Source organism: Protopterus annectens, chromosome 14.part0, assembly GCF_019279795.1.
Source record: "Protopterus annectens isolate FY-2018-M chromosome 14.part0, PAN1.0, whole genome shotgun sequence".
In the NCBI taxonomy this organism is placed as follows: Eukaryota; Metazoa; Chordata; order Ceratodontiformes; family Protopteridae; genus Protopterus; species Protopterus annectens.
This window is the reverse complement of record NC_056748.1, coordinates 436,085,198-436,101,145: the sequence shown is the minus strand read 5'-3', so window position 1 is coordinate 436,101,145 and position 15,948 is coordinate 436,085,198. Positions and strand designations below refer to the sequence as shown.

General features: G+C 38.7%; 1 protein-coding gene across 1 annotated transcript in view; it reads right to left on the bottom strand.

The window, feature by feature from the left end:
- Positions 1 to 15,948, bottom strand: part of USP54 (ubiquitin specific peptidase 54) — a 1,304,502-nt gene that overhangs the window by 271,924 nt on the left and 1,016,630 nt on the right. Inside the window, exons 17-18 of the mRNA XM_044056203.1 lie at positions 8,014 to 8,187; positions 1,868 to 1,987 (exon numbers count right to left, since the gene is read on the bottom strand). Of these exons, the coding sequence (XP_043912138.1) occupies positions 1,868 to 1,987; positions 8,014 to 8,187 (294 nt within the window). The remainder of the gene's footprint in view (positions 1 to 1,867; positions 1,988 to 8,013; positions 8,188 to 15,948) is intronic.

Below are 15,948 nucleotides of genomic sequence, written 5' to 3'. Positions count from 1 at the left end.
AAACTCTTGGTTAGGCTTGTAAGGGCCCCATAGCCATTAGTCTAGTAACCTCCTATGTTCCTATGATCTCCTTAGGGAGTTCAAATAGAAGTTCCTTATTCAAGAGAGCATTAGGAAGTTCTACTTTGATGTAGTTTGTAGGGAATGTGCCCTCAGTCAGACATATTTCTAACACTGACCAAGTAGCTGTTATGCTGTATGATGCATCCACAGCATTACAATCACATTTAATGGCATGCTCAGCAACCTGGTCACTGAAGACATACATAAAGTACTATGCCTTTCAGATCCTAGTTGCCTACTTCTTCAGCCTTCTTCTCTATCTGGTTCAGGAGAGACTCCTGGTATTCCAACATGCAGATCTGGCAATTAAGGGCCCTAAAGACCAGGGTTAGCAGAGTTGAGTGTTTTCTTCCCACCCCTTTCAAAATGTTGTTCTTCTTGCCATTGGGAGCTGTAGTATTTCTCCTTGCTGGAATCCACTGGCAGTGCATCAGGATCCATCAAAGGGCTATTATAAAGGTAGCTGTGGAAGTCACTAATCTTGTAAAAGCAGTCAGGCTTCCTGGGAGCAGAGGATGGGAATTTGGCACTAAGTATGCAGTAACAAAAACATCTTCCAGGCTTTCCATGAATGGAGGAGTGAATAATGGCTTGTGTTAAGGCAGGCCCAGAAACTCTTTGCATCTTATCTAGGCCTGGAAAACTTCCATTGCCTTCCATATGAAGATCTCCATTACTCTGTGTAGGGTTCTTCAAATGACACATCTTCTGGGAGAGAAACAGTGCATAAGGTGAACTCAATGTCACAGTCATATACAGATGTGTTGGGTAAATGGTCTCCATAGATCAGTTCATTAACCTGTACGTCAACAGTACCAACATTCCAATGGGTCGAGAATAAACATTTAGTTGTTGTGCCCAAAGGCTAAAACAGGCAATTATGCAAAACAAAAAAACAAAAAAAAACAAACAAAAAAACCCAGTAGAATAAAGAAGAGATTTTGCCGACTAATGTACTTATGTGAACTGGCAACTAGACTTCATTGATGGGCTGACAATGCAACAACAATGAATCTTGAGCAAACCTGCAGCAAGAAAGAACTGAAGATGGTGTGAACTGATGTCCCTCTTATACCGCCAGCATCTTGACACCCAGATGGAAGTGCGTTCCCACATCAGAAGTGGAAACCTTGAAAAACACTGGAAGTCAGCCAGGCCATTAAATATTTTGTGGCAGAAGTTCCCAAGAGTAATAGTCATTACTGCAACAGTGAGTTATACAATGAGCATCTAGCAAATGCTTACCTTTGATGGAAGACTGTGATATCAGTCCACAGCTCCATTCTTATTTCTCTATACTTTAACAAACTTTTAACACAGTATCAAGATTATTTTAGAAAGGAAATTCGAGTAACTGGACTGAACAAAATGGCAGTACAGCAATAACTCTAAAATGTTATACACGGCAGTCTTTTAATATTCATTGCACATCTGGATGCTGGAGAATTAATATTTTAGATAAATAGAGTGCTATACACAGCCAGCTGTTTGTACATGTATGACCAAATGTTGCACTGTGAGCAAAGCTTTTGTCTTAATGGGAGAGTTGGTTTATACTAGTAATATTTTCTTGTTTAGACAGTTGTAAAAACTGTCAAGTGCTTAGGACAAAAGACATAGTTGTAAGTGAAACAATTCTGCAGAACAAGAACATAAGAGACATGCTACAGACCAAGACTTTGCAGGAGCAACATCCACACATTTTGTATTAGTTGTATATGTCTAAGGGTTGGTGAGGTGCATTTGAATCACTTAGCTCAGCAAACAGCTTTGAAAGCTGACATAAAGGGAAGTAATTACTTACACATTGCTTCATTACAGAGACTGAGGGCTGAAGCCATATCCCCCTTCTGTTCTAGCTGGGAAGATTGTTCTAGTATGGAGTCTACTTCCTGCATAGGTTTTTCAAAGCTGTCATTTCGTCCTGCAGAAGAAAAACAAATCCAGTTGGAATAACACATAAATGTCACTGTGTGTAACCTGCTTCTAGCAGATGCTTATTATCATAGCCCAGTGCATACATGTTACTATACAACTGTTATTACAGCCCTTACAGTGCAAGTGATTCAAATTTGAGGTGCTCACCCTAATAGTAGATGACAGGAGTGTATTTTATTTATGAGCTTGGATGAGATACAGCTCAGGGACTGCCAACGACTGCAGACATAATATATGCAAGCCCTTCTTGGCTGTAATGGGCTTCTACCACCTGAATAAGAAGCCATGAAGCCAGACAGAAATACCATAAAACTCTAAGAATTCACCACAGAATGGAAACTGTAACACCCCCAACTATGGTGATGACCAGCATAACTGCATTTCTCTGGAAATAAATAAATAACCATGCCATTGTATTGCACATTACAGATTCCACTCAAATCCCAGGTTGTAATTGTAATACTGAAGGAGAATAAGATAAGCAGTGTAACAGCATAGCCTTCACACTCTGGCATCCCACAGTTAGGACTAGCTCCAGACATAAGGGAAATTCACCATATAGCTATGGCAGGTAGGACAGGCAGCATAGGAGGTATGTCAAGTGAGCAAAAGTGTCAGTTATCAGTTGCATGACTCAGCCAATGTACTACGTTATGCTACAATTAAGCCATTTCCTCTGAAAAGGCTGATCTGCTATATTCTTCTGGTAGGGTAACACCAGCTTAACAAAAGTATGTAGCGCACACTCACACAAACATAGCATCAAGGACTAAATACACAGAAAAACATTATGTACAGAAAGGAAAGGATTTTTTTAAATGGCAGTAATTGTGGTACTATTGGAATTATTTATATTGCTATTTGTTCAAAATGTAAACATTTTTATGTGGTTAAAACGGAGAGGCAGTTGAGAAAATATATTTATGAGCATTTATGTGCTATATCTAAAGATAATCTAAATAATGCTCTTTATAAACATACAGTCACCTGTCCAGGATCTATCAAATTTAGATTTGGTATTACTGATATTATACGAAGGAATCCCAGGGGTGGTTGGTGGGAGTTGGAAATCGAAGGAAGAGAAAAGTTATGACAACTCAAACTGAATGCAACAACCCCACCTGGCATAAACGAGCATTTGTCCATTTTACCTGTTTTAAAGTTTAAAGCACAGGAATTATAATGAAAAATATTTTAAGTAATAAATACTATAAATGTTTTAGTAAAATGCTGAATAGATGTGTATAAAGTGAAGTTTACAAAGGAGGCAAATACATATAATATTTTATAATATATTTTATTCTTTATATTTTACAAATATGGTTTTAATTAAATTATTTACAAGTAATGTGGAATATTAGTTTTTAGGGTTTTATATTTCTTTCTAAGTTTTCCTGTCTTGTCTAAGTTCCATATAGGTCAAATGTATTACATTCTAAACTCAGCTAACATAGGTTCATTCTGCAGGATTCTCCTGTGGTTGTTGTTTCCTTAAAAATTAATTATGTTAATTAAGGAATTAAAACTAAGCACATGACAAATTAATAGGTCATGCTATTATATAAAAGGTGGTTTTATGTTATCTGGTTGTTCTGATGAAGTCTTGAAGCTTTATGGACACATAACCTTTCTTATAGTTGGCATAATAAAGTTGGAATTTTACATACTCCATCTGACTTGGGACCATTTGTTCTTTTAATTAAGACAAGTTTTTGTATTTTAGTATTTTACTGCTTTGTGTTTGCTCAATGCATCCTTTGGATAAGACATTAAACTGAGGTCCTGTCTGCTTGAGGTGGTGGTAGCTCAAGTGGATATAAAATTCCATGGCACCTATTGAAAGAGTAGGGGAAGTTCCCAGATGACCTGGCTAAATTTCCCTTGGTAGTATAAATATCAGCTGGGATCTCTACTGAAAAGATGCCACTAGCCTAGTGGGACTAACCCAGTGAACAAAGGTCAGATAAATAAAATAAAGTATACTGAGCCCTTTCTTATTTGCAATGGTGATGGTCAGGTTGACAAACAAGATCAGACAGGAGTCCCCGTGGACTATGATGTTTGCAGATGACATTGTGATCTGTAGTGAGAGTAGGGAACAGGTGGAGGAGACCCTGGAGAGGTGGATATATGCTCTAGAGAGAAGAGGAATGAAGGTCAGCAGGACTAAGACAGAATATATGTGTGTGAATGAGAGGGAGGATAGAGGAATGGTGAGGATGCAGGGTGTAGAGGTGGCGAAGGTGGATGAGTTTAAGTACTTGGGATCAACAGTTCAGAGTAATGGTGAGTGTGGAAGAGAGGTGAAGAAGAGAGTACAGGCAGTATGGAGTGGGTGGAGAAGAGTGTCAGGAGTGATTTGTGACAGACGAGTACCAGTAAGAGTGAAAGGGAATGTCTACAAGAAGGTAGTGAGACCAGCTATGTTATATGCGTTGGAGACAGTGGCACTGACAAAAAGGCAGGAGTCAGAGCTTGATGTAGCAGAGTTGAAGATGTTAAGATTTGCACTGGGTGTGACGAGGATGGACAGGATTAGGAATAAGTATATTAGAGGGTCATCCCAGGTTGGAAGGTTTGGAGACAAAGCCAGAGAGGAAAGATTACATTGGTTTGGACATGTGCTGAGGAGGGGTGCAGAGTGTATTGGGAAAATGATGCTAAGGATGAAGCTGCCAGGTGAATGGAAAAGAGGAAGGCCTAAGATATGGTTTGTGGTGAGAGAGGACATGCAGGTGGTTGGTGTGACAGAGCAAGATGCAGAAGGCAGGAAGGAAAGGAAACAGTTGATCTGCTGTGGCGACCCCTAACGGGAGCAGCCGAAAGAAGAAGAAGATATTATTAATTAAATTAACTCTAAAACTTGATAATTTAATGAAATTATAAAACTTGAGATAGAAACTATGATGTTACAGCTAGTGAAACTGATTTAAGTTTTATTTATTTTTCTCCAGCCCCACCTGACCCTGTATAGCCACAGGTTGTTTTGCCAAACTTCAATGTTCACCTGTTTCTGGATCCCTCAATTGCTCCTTTCCAGGTACCCTACACATAACCCTTTGCTAGATAGGCACCCCCTCCCCACCGACTCCATGGTAAGTTGACCTTAGTGGTGCTCAGTATTAGGCCTGCAGGGCAAGGGACCCAATGAAAAGCTATGAGGGTGGGAGCCATCATGCTCACAGTGACTGGCCAATTATCCTAGCTGTGGAAGCAGCTAGTGCAATGATGCCAGGACATTGTCACCTCAGTATTAAATCTGAGATGTCCTGTGAGACTCCTGATATCCACCAGAGGTCACAAAGACAGTGGATTTTTCCTTACCCTCTCCTAGGACAGGATAGCTAGCTGCTGACCACTTCATTTTATCCTGTAGCCACTCCTAATGGCAACTTGAGTGTGTTCTTCAATTTGGGTTGCAAGCAGTGCAGATGCATGTCCTCCTCCTGTCCTACTGGGCTGGCTTTGTAACTGACTAAATTATACAGACTATAGTAACAACAAAAATATAAAGCTAAAGCACCTCTGATGAACTCAAGAGACCCACACAGTGCACTTTTCGGGAAAGCAATGCAGTAGGTTGTAGGAGAGGTGGTGTGGACCTTTGGGTGATGTTGTGGCCTGTAAGAATTTGACTGGTTAAGCTGAACTAGGAGGCAGGCACCAGTCCTAAATGTCCTCTAGGCGGAATGTTTAAATTCAGGTCAGCCCTTTTACTGTTGGCTTTGTTTTACTTTAATTAAACGAATGTGAACTTCAGCATCAGTTTGTGAACTTGGAATGCTATAGTTGCCTGTATTTTAACAATATAAATTAGGTAGTCAAATATATTTTTGGAATGTGGGGGAAAACTGGAGTATCCAGAGGAAAATCTCACTTCAATATCTGGAGAGCAGCTACACAGGCACAATTAAGAGCATGAAAACTAAACACAGAACGTAACTAGAAGCTGAACTCGATCCTTGGGCCCTAAATCAATGGCCCTGAGACCTCAGGTAGCCCTCAAATTGACATACTTATAGACAAGGAAATGACTACACTATTCTTTTAGCAACACTGCCAGCATTCCTTTGTCATAGCGAATGTGTCCCTTGCCTGAGTTTGCCAGTCGTCATACAGCACCAGTGGTCATTTGAGTTTCGACCCCTGCCCTAGACCATTAAGTCAGTAGAGCTAACTACTGCATCACTATCCATCTTAATTAATTCATCTTGTTTTCACAGGTTACTCAGACAAAGTTCTGTTCCTCAGTCACAAAATGCAACTAGCCATACTAGCAAAAGGACTTATTCACAACTAGCAAGTCAAACTGCTATAATCCAACACAAAGTACCTTAGCAGTTTTTGTTGTTACACCAGATTTTGTGTTGTAATGCAATAAAGTAACATTCTAGATGCATCATGCTGGACTAATATTTTTTTTCTAAAAAATAAGGCAATCTGTACTTAGGATAAGGACTTTACATGGGATGCAATGGTTACGTACTTGTATGAGAGTGCAGAACAAGAAAAGACTATAGCTCAGGAGAGTGATTCTCCCCAAAGAAAATCATTGATACTTTATGACTGGTTCAGAATGCAAGCACATGATACCAAATCACAAAGAAAATCCAGAAAGTGAAGAATCAGGAATTATACATGAAACAAGAGTTAAGAAGCTGGTCTCCAATGGCCTGAAAGCAGTTCTCTTTGACTCTTTTGGAAGTCAAAACTTCTGCGTCTAAACATTCTAACAATGTCTGTTGGAAGCTGATTTCAGGGTAACTTTAGAAACAGATGTGTTTCTGCATGCTAGAAAATTGCTTTTCTGTGAAAGTCAATTCTGCACCATTGAATCTGTCATTTCATATTGACTTTGTTTATATACCTGCAAAAAGCCATAAATGTCAGCTGGGTCCACTGTGCAGAGAAAAAAATCCCTGACTGAGACCCAGATAGCCGGAGATCCATGCATAACCCAGAAGCTTAAGAAGCCCAAAGAGGATAGGATTTGGCAGGCAATGCTAGCTCATCCATACTGATGGAAGGTAGTGGGCTTGGTCTACTGCCACGCTGATACTGGGTGGCACTGGGTTCTACAGCATGAAGCCTGTAAGGCGGGATATGTGCACAGATCTGCCAAGCAATGTCCAAGTGCTGTATGTAGAGACTTAATTTCTACACTTGAGGAAGGATACATCATACTAAACATGATACAGCAGGACCCCACTCTAGTGGGTATGCACAGCAAGCCTCAAAGGAGTAAGATTAGGGGCATCAGCAGGAAACTCCTTGATGGTTGCCAGGGTGACAACAACACCTGCAATCAACTATCTACTCAGTTAGGAATGAATTGGACAATCAATAGTTGGAGGCATAGATAAAAAGAAAAAAAAATACCCATCTGAGTGATATACCACTGGGGTAGGCAATTAAGTCCTAAATCTGTGGATCTATACTGATAAACCAAATATAGAATATACCACTCTAAGGTCCACAGGCATGCATACTCAACTGTACAGATTTTTGCCTCATATATTTGGTTTGTTCCTCATAAAATTTGTGGTTTTCTAAAAAATTATTGAAAATTAAAGTCACTAAGTGGCAAACATTTGAGTTGCAGACTTTATACCCTTCAGAAAATACATAATTATGCAAAATTTGTTATTCTAGCAACTTTCTAAGTTTATAGGAGCAATATTTAAATTATTTCCCTATTTTTGGACCTTTGTTCCCCCCATTTTTTTCTGGCTTTGTCCAGATTTCTTGCACTGAGAGGTTTGCAGACATGGCATCTCTGTATGGCTAACTTACGAAAGATGACATAGGGGTAAACTTATACTGTACTTACTGATTAAATATAATGTATTAAATTTAGTCTTTGCCAGAGGTTTTAGAAAGAAGGAGTAAGACACAGCTACATTTAAACATGACCATATTCTTCATTATCTTATATGAGACATTAAGAGCTATTAGTATCACTGCAGGCAAGAGTGACTGCAGGAGAAAGCAAGACTGAGAATTGATTGTTACCCTGGTTTTGCAGCTCATCTAGATCCAGAAACTTGCTGGGCCATGGATTGAAGCCCATAGCTGCCTCCTTCTCTTGCTCGTTTTTCCTCCGCATTTCTTGCTCTATGGCCTTACGTGCCACCTCTTCTTGAAGCTCATCCAACTCACTTTTTGTTGAAGGACTAACACAATCACCTAATAAAAAAATGACAAGAGTAACAATGAACTTCCCAAGTTTCTCTCTTATGCAAGGCCAATGAACACAACAGTAGTATGGTACTATTAAAGAAATGAGAAAGCATTCAGAGACTGAAGGTGTCACTTCTGAGCATTCAGGCTCCTTCACCATCTATGGACTATCTTAATTGTACAGGGGCTTGGAAACTGTCACAGTCATAGGTGAGTACTAGTCTAACGAACCTGGGTGGGGGTGGGGCCTTAAAGTCTAGCCTTGCTTCCCAAGTATCTGGCAGGTTGATACTCTAGAGTTGTTTTGTGGGGCATATGCAGAATTGGGCATGAGTGTTCAGTTAGTTGCAAGCTGCCTCTATCTATTACAGACTTAGGTGCCAAGGTTTCTAAATAATTTTATGTATTATGCATCCTACAATTAATGTCCCTGGACACCTAAAATGACTTCCATACTTTCTATTTCTAGATCAGTACTGTAGAGCTATGCTGTAAGACATAATGAAGCTGTCAGTAAATGTTCTGTGAAATTCGGTAACTATTCCGTTTACTTGTCTGCTGGCATGGACTTACACCTGTCTGTAGCAGCTGTGTCTTCTCCAAGCCAGCTTTCCTGACATCTACATACCTTCACTGTGCATAAGAAAACAATTACCTACCTACTGAAGCAGTAGCTCATGGTATGACACAGATAGCTGTACAGCTAACTCAGGAACTACACACTGTAGCTTTCAGTTTATATGGCCGTCTAACTGTGCCCGCAAAATAATCCATTGTCTTCACAAGTGAATGAGTGACAGGAATGCTCATCTGAAACAGAAATCTTTCACCTGATTTAGTGTTTCAGCTGAGTGAGTAACTAGAAAGGAATTTGGTTTCTCAATCTCATTCAAGAAGTCATTCTAAGTGCACTTTAAGGGTGGGCTGGGTGTGGTGGGTGATAGAATGAGGTGAAAACTTCATCTTTCTGTATAGAATTAAACTGTTAAATCATGATGGTTAATGTCATTTCATTAACGTATACACCCCCAAAGAAGCAAATATGAAACTAGCAACAATGTACCTTGTGTTTTTTTTTTATTTTTATTTATTTATATACTTTATTAAATATCATTTACAAACTATACTAACAGAAGCAGTGAACGTAGGTACAGCAAGTTAGCACACTTGGTTCAGAGGCACTTCTTCAGCGCAAGAACATAAGGAAAAATAAGACACCAGTTTGCCCTCCTTTCTTATTCATCCTTCATTTCTTCCAACTCCCTACAAGTGTTAGTCCCAAAATTGTACCCCCTCCAATTGTCTGAAAACTAACCTGTGAGTGAAACAAAAAAATGAATTTCAAAACTCACTGTTGCACTACTAAAGTATTTTTGGAGAGAGGTTTTCCCCCCACCCCAGCTACTTATACATACTAACTCTGAGATCACTGTACCTAAGAGTACAGGGAACAGTATGAGATACTGCAACCTTGAACTCAGCATAAAGCGACCCAAATCCACTCTTGTAGTTCTGCTGCAAGGATTTTAAGTATGGTCCTCATAATTTCTTCTTTTCATTTCCAGTACTGATCCTTCCTAAATCCACCCATTTATTTCTCCCCCACGTTTTAGAATATTCCTTTCTCTAATTTACAGGACCTGATTACTGCCAGTTTTAACCCCCATCTGTATTCTTTTATTATCCTTCTTAACACTTGACATGTTTACTTCTCTTGTCTCTAGGAGTATCCTTTCTGTGCCACTTTTCCAATGGCTAGTAAAGTAAACCTTTGACCATCCTATCATCATTAGATTATGTCCCATACTCCCCCTTTTAAACAACTTTCTTTTTAACCCCTGCTGGTACAATAAGCAAAATTCACATGAGTTTTAGCCTTGCTTTTGGAAAATTCTTTCCCCTTTTTTCACAACTCAATTGCATTTCCCTCTTGCACACTTATATCTCCACACCACACTGATCATGTCTATCTTTCTGTCACTGCAGCTTCAACACTTATCAACCTTCCCACCTTAACTGTTGAGGCACAGTAGAGTTTAAAAAATATATGAGAAGAATTCCTCAGCTAATGTTGTGGTCTGCATTTTACATGACATTTAACAGGTGACGTAACAGGCTGTACGGTTGATAGGAGCTCCATATTGAAATGTCAAGACTCACATTGCAGAGTCCTTAAACACAGAAGAAAAATACAAAAAAGTACAGGAGAAAAGTGTGTATTGAACATTCCTCTTCTTTTTCTTAAAGCATGATTTTTAGGAGATTTTTAGGATTTGTCTCCATATCCCTGGACTTATGAATGCCAACTCCATGATCACTATATTTTACAGAAAAGGGAATAGTCCCATAAATGTCAAAAACAGACTTAGTATATGTTTAGTCCAGATTTTCAGCCATGTAGTTTCCATGTTTGGGGCTCAGAAGTAGGAGTCCTGACATTTAAAGTGGTTACCACTGATATCCCCATGTTTCAAGTTCTACAGCATCAATGGAGTAATATTTTCTCTTGCAGTCTATCAGGTGCCAATCTGTGAGGTATTTCATGAAGGTCACAAACTTGCAGTCATCTCTGCTTCTTACCCTGATGATCTCCTTGCTAAGGAATGAAAAGTGGAGAATTTTATACCCATTATCTCCTTGGAAGTCAGACATCTGTTTGGGGATAGCAAATTGAATACAGGATGCACTTTTCTGGTACATCATCCACTTAGTATCTGGGGTGCTTCCCCCTCAGAGTGCCATCTAAAGGGTAAAATTATGTTACTATGGTGTGTGTGTGTGTGTGTGTGTGTGTGTGTGTGTGTGATCCAAGTGGTACTCATGAAACACAGGGTAATTGACTGTCCTCCTGTATTCTACCAGGTTAACATATATTTAATAATTCTCTGTCTCAAGAAGAGCAGCCATCCCTCCTTGGAGCAATCAATCCTTTCTAACTTTGTCAGGTCTCTGAATATCTGGACTTGATCCCAAACTGAGTTGGTAATAGTATGGAAGTAATACACTGTCAAAATGGGGCAGAGCCTAATTTACTGCTATCCCTCATGAAAAGTGTCCGATAAGTACATATGGATTATGCTGCATATTTAGTCACTCAGAAATGAAAATTACAAGAGTGAAAGGAATTATTGATAGCTGTTCACTTTGAGTGCCTGAAAGTCCTGCACTGAGCAGTATGTTAAGTAATGATAATTCTGTGCAACAGTAAACAATATGGAAAAAAAAAACAAAATACACAGCTCAGGTGACTGCAACAGAAAGAACTGTTCAGGGTCATGGTGAAAAGATATTATGTGCAAAGTAGAACAGACATTCTTACTCTGAGGCTTATGTAATTCAATATTCCTTCCAACATGATAAGAACTGGGCTGGTATTTTTCAGGTCACTGTGAACAGGGCTGCCCTCGGGGTCAAGGAATAATGCCCACTGGCTACCGCTCTACTATAATCCTATGAAACAGAGTCTTTCTGGCAAATGCATTAATGCATATGACTTGAACCAATTATAAATAACCCTCTTATAATTTTAACTGAGAAGGTAGAGACAAAATAGTGAATCTAGAAAATGGTAGATGCAAATTCCCTGATAACAGATAGTAAATCAGATTAAAATCATTTGTCAGCTTTTGGCCAGCTGACTGATGCTCAAAATGTTGTCAGTGAAAGATCACCAATATCTTGTTGGCGTAGTTAGATATGAAGAAAAGCAAGAAAGCGGGTATTTCATTTTCCTGACTTTCCCCCTCTTCTCCAAGTTTGTGAGATCTTGAAGTTTGTACTGATGGTTGCAGGGAACTTCCCCCACTGTAGAAAATGTTTTTGTGTTTTGTCACTTTGAGAGTGTCACATTCAACCTACCAAGGCTTTACATGTTTCAATTGACCCACAAAAATTGTAAAAGTCGGCCTGAGCATATGAATAAGAGAGAGGAAATTGACGTGTCTTTCTAGTTTCCCTGAAGAGCAGATTATTGTAGTGTTGTTGCTTCATCCCTTTAACTTACAAATCCATTGCCTGTGTGAAATCGGAATTGTTACAGATAAAGGATAACGGGGTGAATGCAATGTTTATACTTATTAGCATCTTGAATAAGTTTTCTTGTAGATGAAAGCTCTGTACATGTAGCAGTCTGAGAGAAAACTGCTGTAAAAGACTATACACAGTACACTGAAATCACGTGGAATATTTTTGGGGCATAATCAGGGAAATTTTGTCATGCAGAAAACAGAATACCTAGACTTTAACAGAGATTTTGAAAAAATTGCTAAGCACATTACAAACACTTGATTTTAGTTTATGACACATTTTACTCGTCTGACTTCGGTGGGCAGCTTTGAGCAGTATACACTACGTCATGCATTCACATGCACTGCTGCTTTAACAATCCATGACAGAAATAAGCAATGCAACAGTTCTTTGTCTGATTGCTATGTGCTGCTAAAAAGTCTGTCCTGGAATGTTCCTGTCATTATAACATGACAGTTTATGGCAAAACAACATACTGTTGCTTTTCAGTCCAACCTGCCTGGCAAGGTTCTGTCTGTATAACATGACAGTTATAAAAAAATATTTTACAAATTCTGGAAATTCACCTAGACTGTGCATTTTTTTCTGTTTGAAATTCCTGCCATGCACTTAGCAGAGATTATTTTACTAAACCATACAGGATTATTAATGCCTTTTGGCTTGAAAATTAATTTATTAGTTCGAAGCTCAAGAGTATCTCTCTTAAAAAAACTTTTGATTTATTATCTGTAGCATGATTCATTGCAAGTATGCAATTAGAAAAATAAAGGTGCTTTTTGTCCAAGCATTTTGAAAGGATGATGGACACTGAAGTGGTGCATGTTGTCTAGTCTCCTCTTCCCACAAGGCACACACTATCATAAGCTAAGAACAGCTGCTTCAGTCACCTTTTTTTTTGACAGCTCTTTGCCAAACCTATGAACTTACAGGAGTATGCTAAATGCACCTATTTTGACTGATACCGAATGTTTCATACAGATCCACATTTAGGTCTTCACCATTGTCACATCTCCTCCTATCTATCTGGCCATGCTGTTTCATAAATATGTAGCTTGATGAAATAATGTACTAGATTATTTTATTTCACATCTGGCTTCACCATATGTAAAGATCTGATGGTAGTCTGTCTCAAATAAAAACCTTGCAGACTTAAATCATATTGTGGCAGATATATTTATTTCTGAATAGGATAGCAACAATCCTGAGAATCACAAAAGTAAATCTAATATGGCAGACTAAATGGCCAGCTAAATATATAAACAAAGTACAACATCCGCAGTTTCTCAGCTTAGGTGGTTCTTTTTAGAAAATCTTCCAATTTTAATTAGCCAATGACTACATTATGTAATAAACTATTTTCATCATCTAAATGACAGATCAAGCTGCGACATTTCTGGAAACTTCTCTGTTTGTAAACATGTTTCCCATGCTCTCATGTCCTTTATGCTTGACAATTCTCTATTCACAGTGCATGTTACAAAACAAGATCAAAGCATAACAAACAGTCTATTATCATCTTTACCATGATTCTAACCACACTTTTCTGACAGTGTCTTTTGTTCACACTGCAGCTTTTACAAAGATAGAAAAGACCACACCATGCAAGCATTCTCATCTCCAATCACACAATCAATACTATTTGCTGTTGTAGCATGAGCGCTGCATCTGCTGCTCAGACAGTGTGTACATGCTTGTGATGTCTGCTTTTAGATATGACTTACTACATGGGGACTGATTTGGGCAGGTATTTCTTTTGAGCAATAAAGCTTTATAAAAGTCAGCATTTTTAAAGCTAGGATAAATGCAGCTTAAAATCAAATTTCACAGTTATGGCATGTCACATTTTGCACATTGTAATTACATCTGTCAATACTTCACCTTTTGGGTTGCATTTAGCAACTTGAAAAGAAATGAAAAACAAAAAGTTGACTTTTCTCAAATGCATAACAATATTTCAAAATGTCAACACTTACAACTTATAAAAATAAAATGTAATAAAACAAATGAAATATGCAATGGTTAAAAAGCACATGGAGTTAAACAAAAATACATATAAGTAACTGTACTTATTAAAGTAATAATGCCAGTAAAAAAAATCTCAAAAATAGTGTAACATTCAGCAATATTTCTGAAGCAACTGCACAGAAATTGTGGAGGGGTGTGAAGGAAAGGTAAATAATGAATTAATAAGTACAGCTGAGTAAAATCTTACAGTAATAGTACATGTCCTTCTCTTCACTTTTGTAGTATTCATAACACTAGGGATACTCTACCAAGAGTGGCCTGATATCTGGCCAATATACCAAAGTCTTTACATTGCTTTAAGGTGTGTTGTACATCACATATATGCTCCTTGCATAGCCTAGGGCATAAAGGTGATGTCTGGGTGTACCATCCTCAGAACTAAAAGCCCAGTAGGAACACCAGTCCAAGGAAAAGAAAGGTAATCAGTACATCCAGAAGAGAAATGGATCAGAGGTGGAGGGAGGGAGTGAACACTGCAACAGTAAAGAGAAGGACATCTACAGTTATGTTAAGATTATACACAACTGTACTATGTCCTTCCTTTCACTGTGCAGTATTCATTACAATAGGAAGAGTGAAACTCAGAACGCAGAGAGGGAGGAGGAAGGACCATGTCCTTCTCTTCACTTTTGCAGTATTCATTACACTAGGGATCATGTACCAAGAGTGGCAGACTTCTCTAGGTAGCCATGAAGGATGGCTCTAGCAAAACCAGCTCTAGTTCTGGAAATTCCATCCAATTTGTAGTGCTTGGTAAAAGTATGCACAGAGGTCCAGGTAGCTGCCTCAAGAATAGAGTTAGTATCCAAACCCTTGAAAAAGCATCAAAGGAAGCCACAACTCTAGTAGAATGAAACTTAACAGAAGAAGGGAAGCTCTTACCATGAAAAAAATAAAAATAAATGGCTTTAGAAATCCAAGAAAAAAACAGTTTGCTTGGACACAACCAATCCTAAGGGCCTAGGATGAAAGGAAATAATGAACTGATCAGATTTACAAAAAGTCTTAAGTTTTATTCAAATAAAATCTGAGTTGTCTATGCACATCCAATGTGTGCAGTAGCTTCTCACTGACAGACTGCAGAGAAGGGAAAATTAATAGACTGATTAAGAGACAACTCATTCACCACCTTGGGCATAAAAGAAAGATTAGTATGAAGGGACACTCTGTCCTTTTGAAAAACCAAAAAAGGAGAACAAGCCACAAGGGTTTGCAGCTCAGAAACCCATCTGGCAGAAGTATGGTCTAACAAAAGTTCAGTCTTCCAACAGCAATGTTGCAAGGAAGCTGAGGCTGCAGGCTGAAAAAACAAAATTAAGATCCCAGGGAGAAGGAACAAGCTTCCTGGGAGGCCTAAGATGAAGGATGTTTTTAAGGAATTGTTTAGCTTCAGATCTAGAAGCTAAAGAAGGTAATAAAGGTAGATAAGTAGAAATAGCTGATAAATGGGCCTTAACTGAAGAATAGCCAACCCAGCATTGAGCAAGTCACACAAATACGACATAATCAAAGGAACATTTACAGACAGTGGATTCAGGTTGCAAGAAAGACATCAAACAAAAACACCTCTTCCATTTGGATAAATTGGAGTTTCTAGTAGTGGGTTTCCTGGCCTCCTGCAGGACCCTAAGCATGTCCTCAGACAAAAAGGGTATCTATATAAAATCAAAATATTATCACCCACAATATCAGCTAAAGAGTGGACAGGTGAGGATG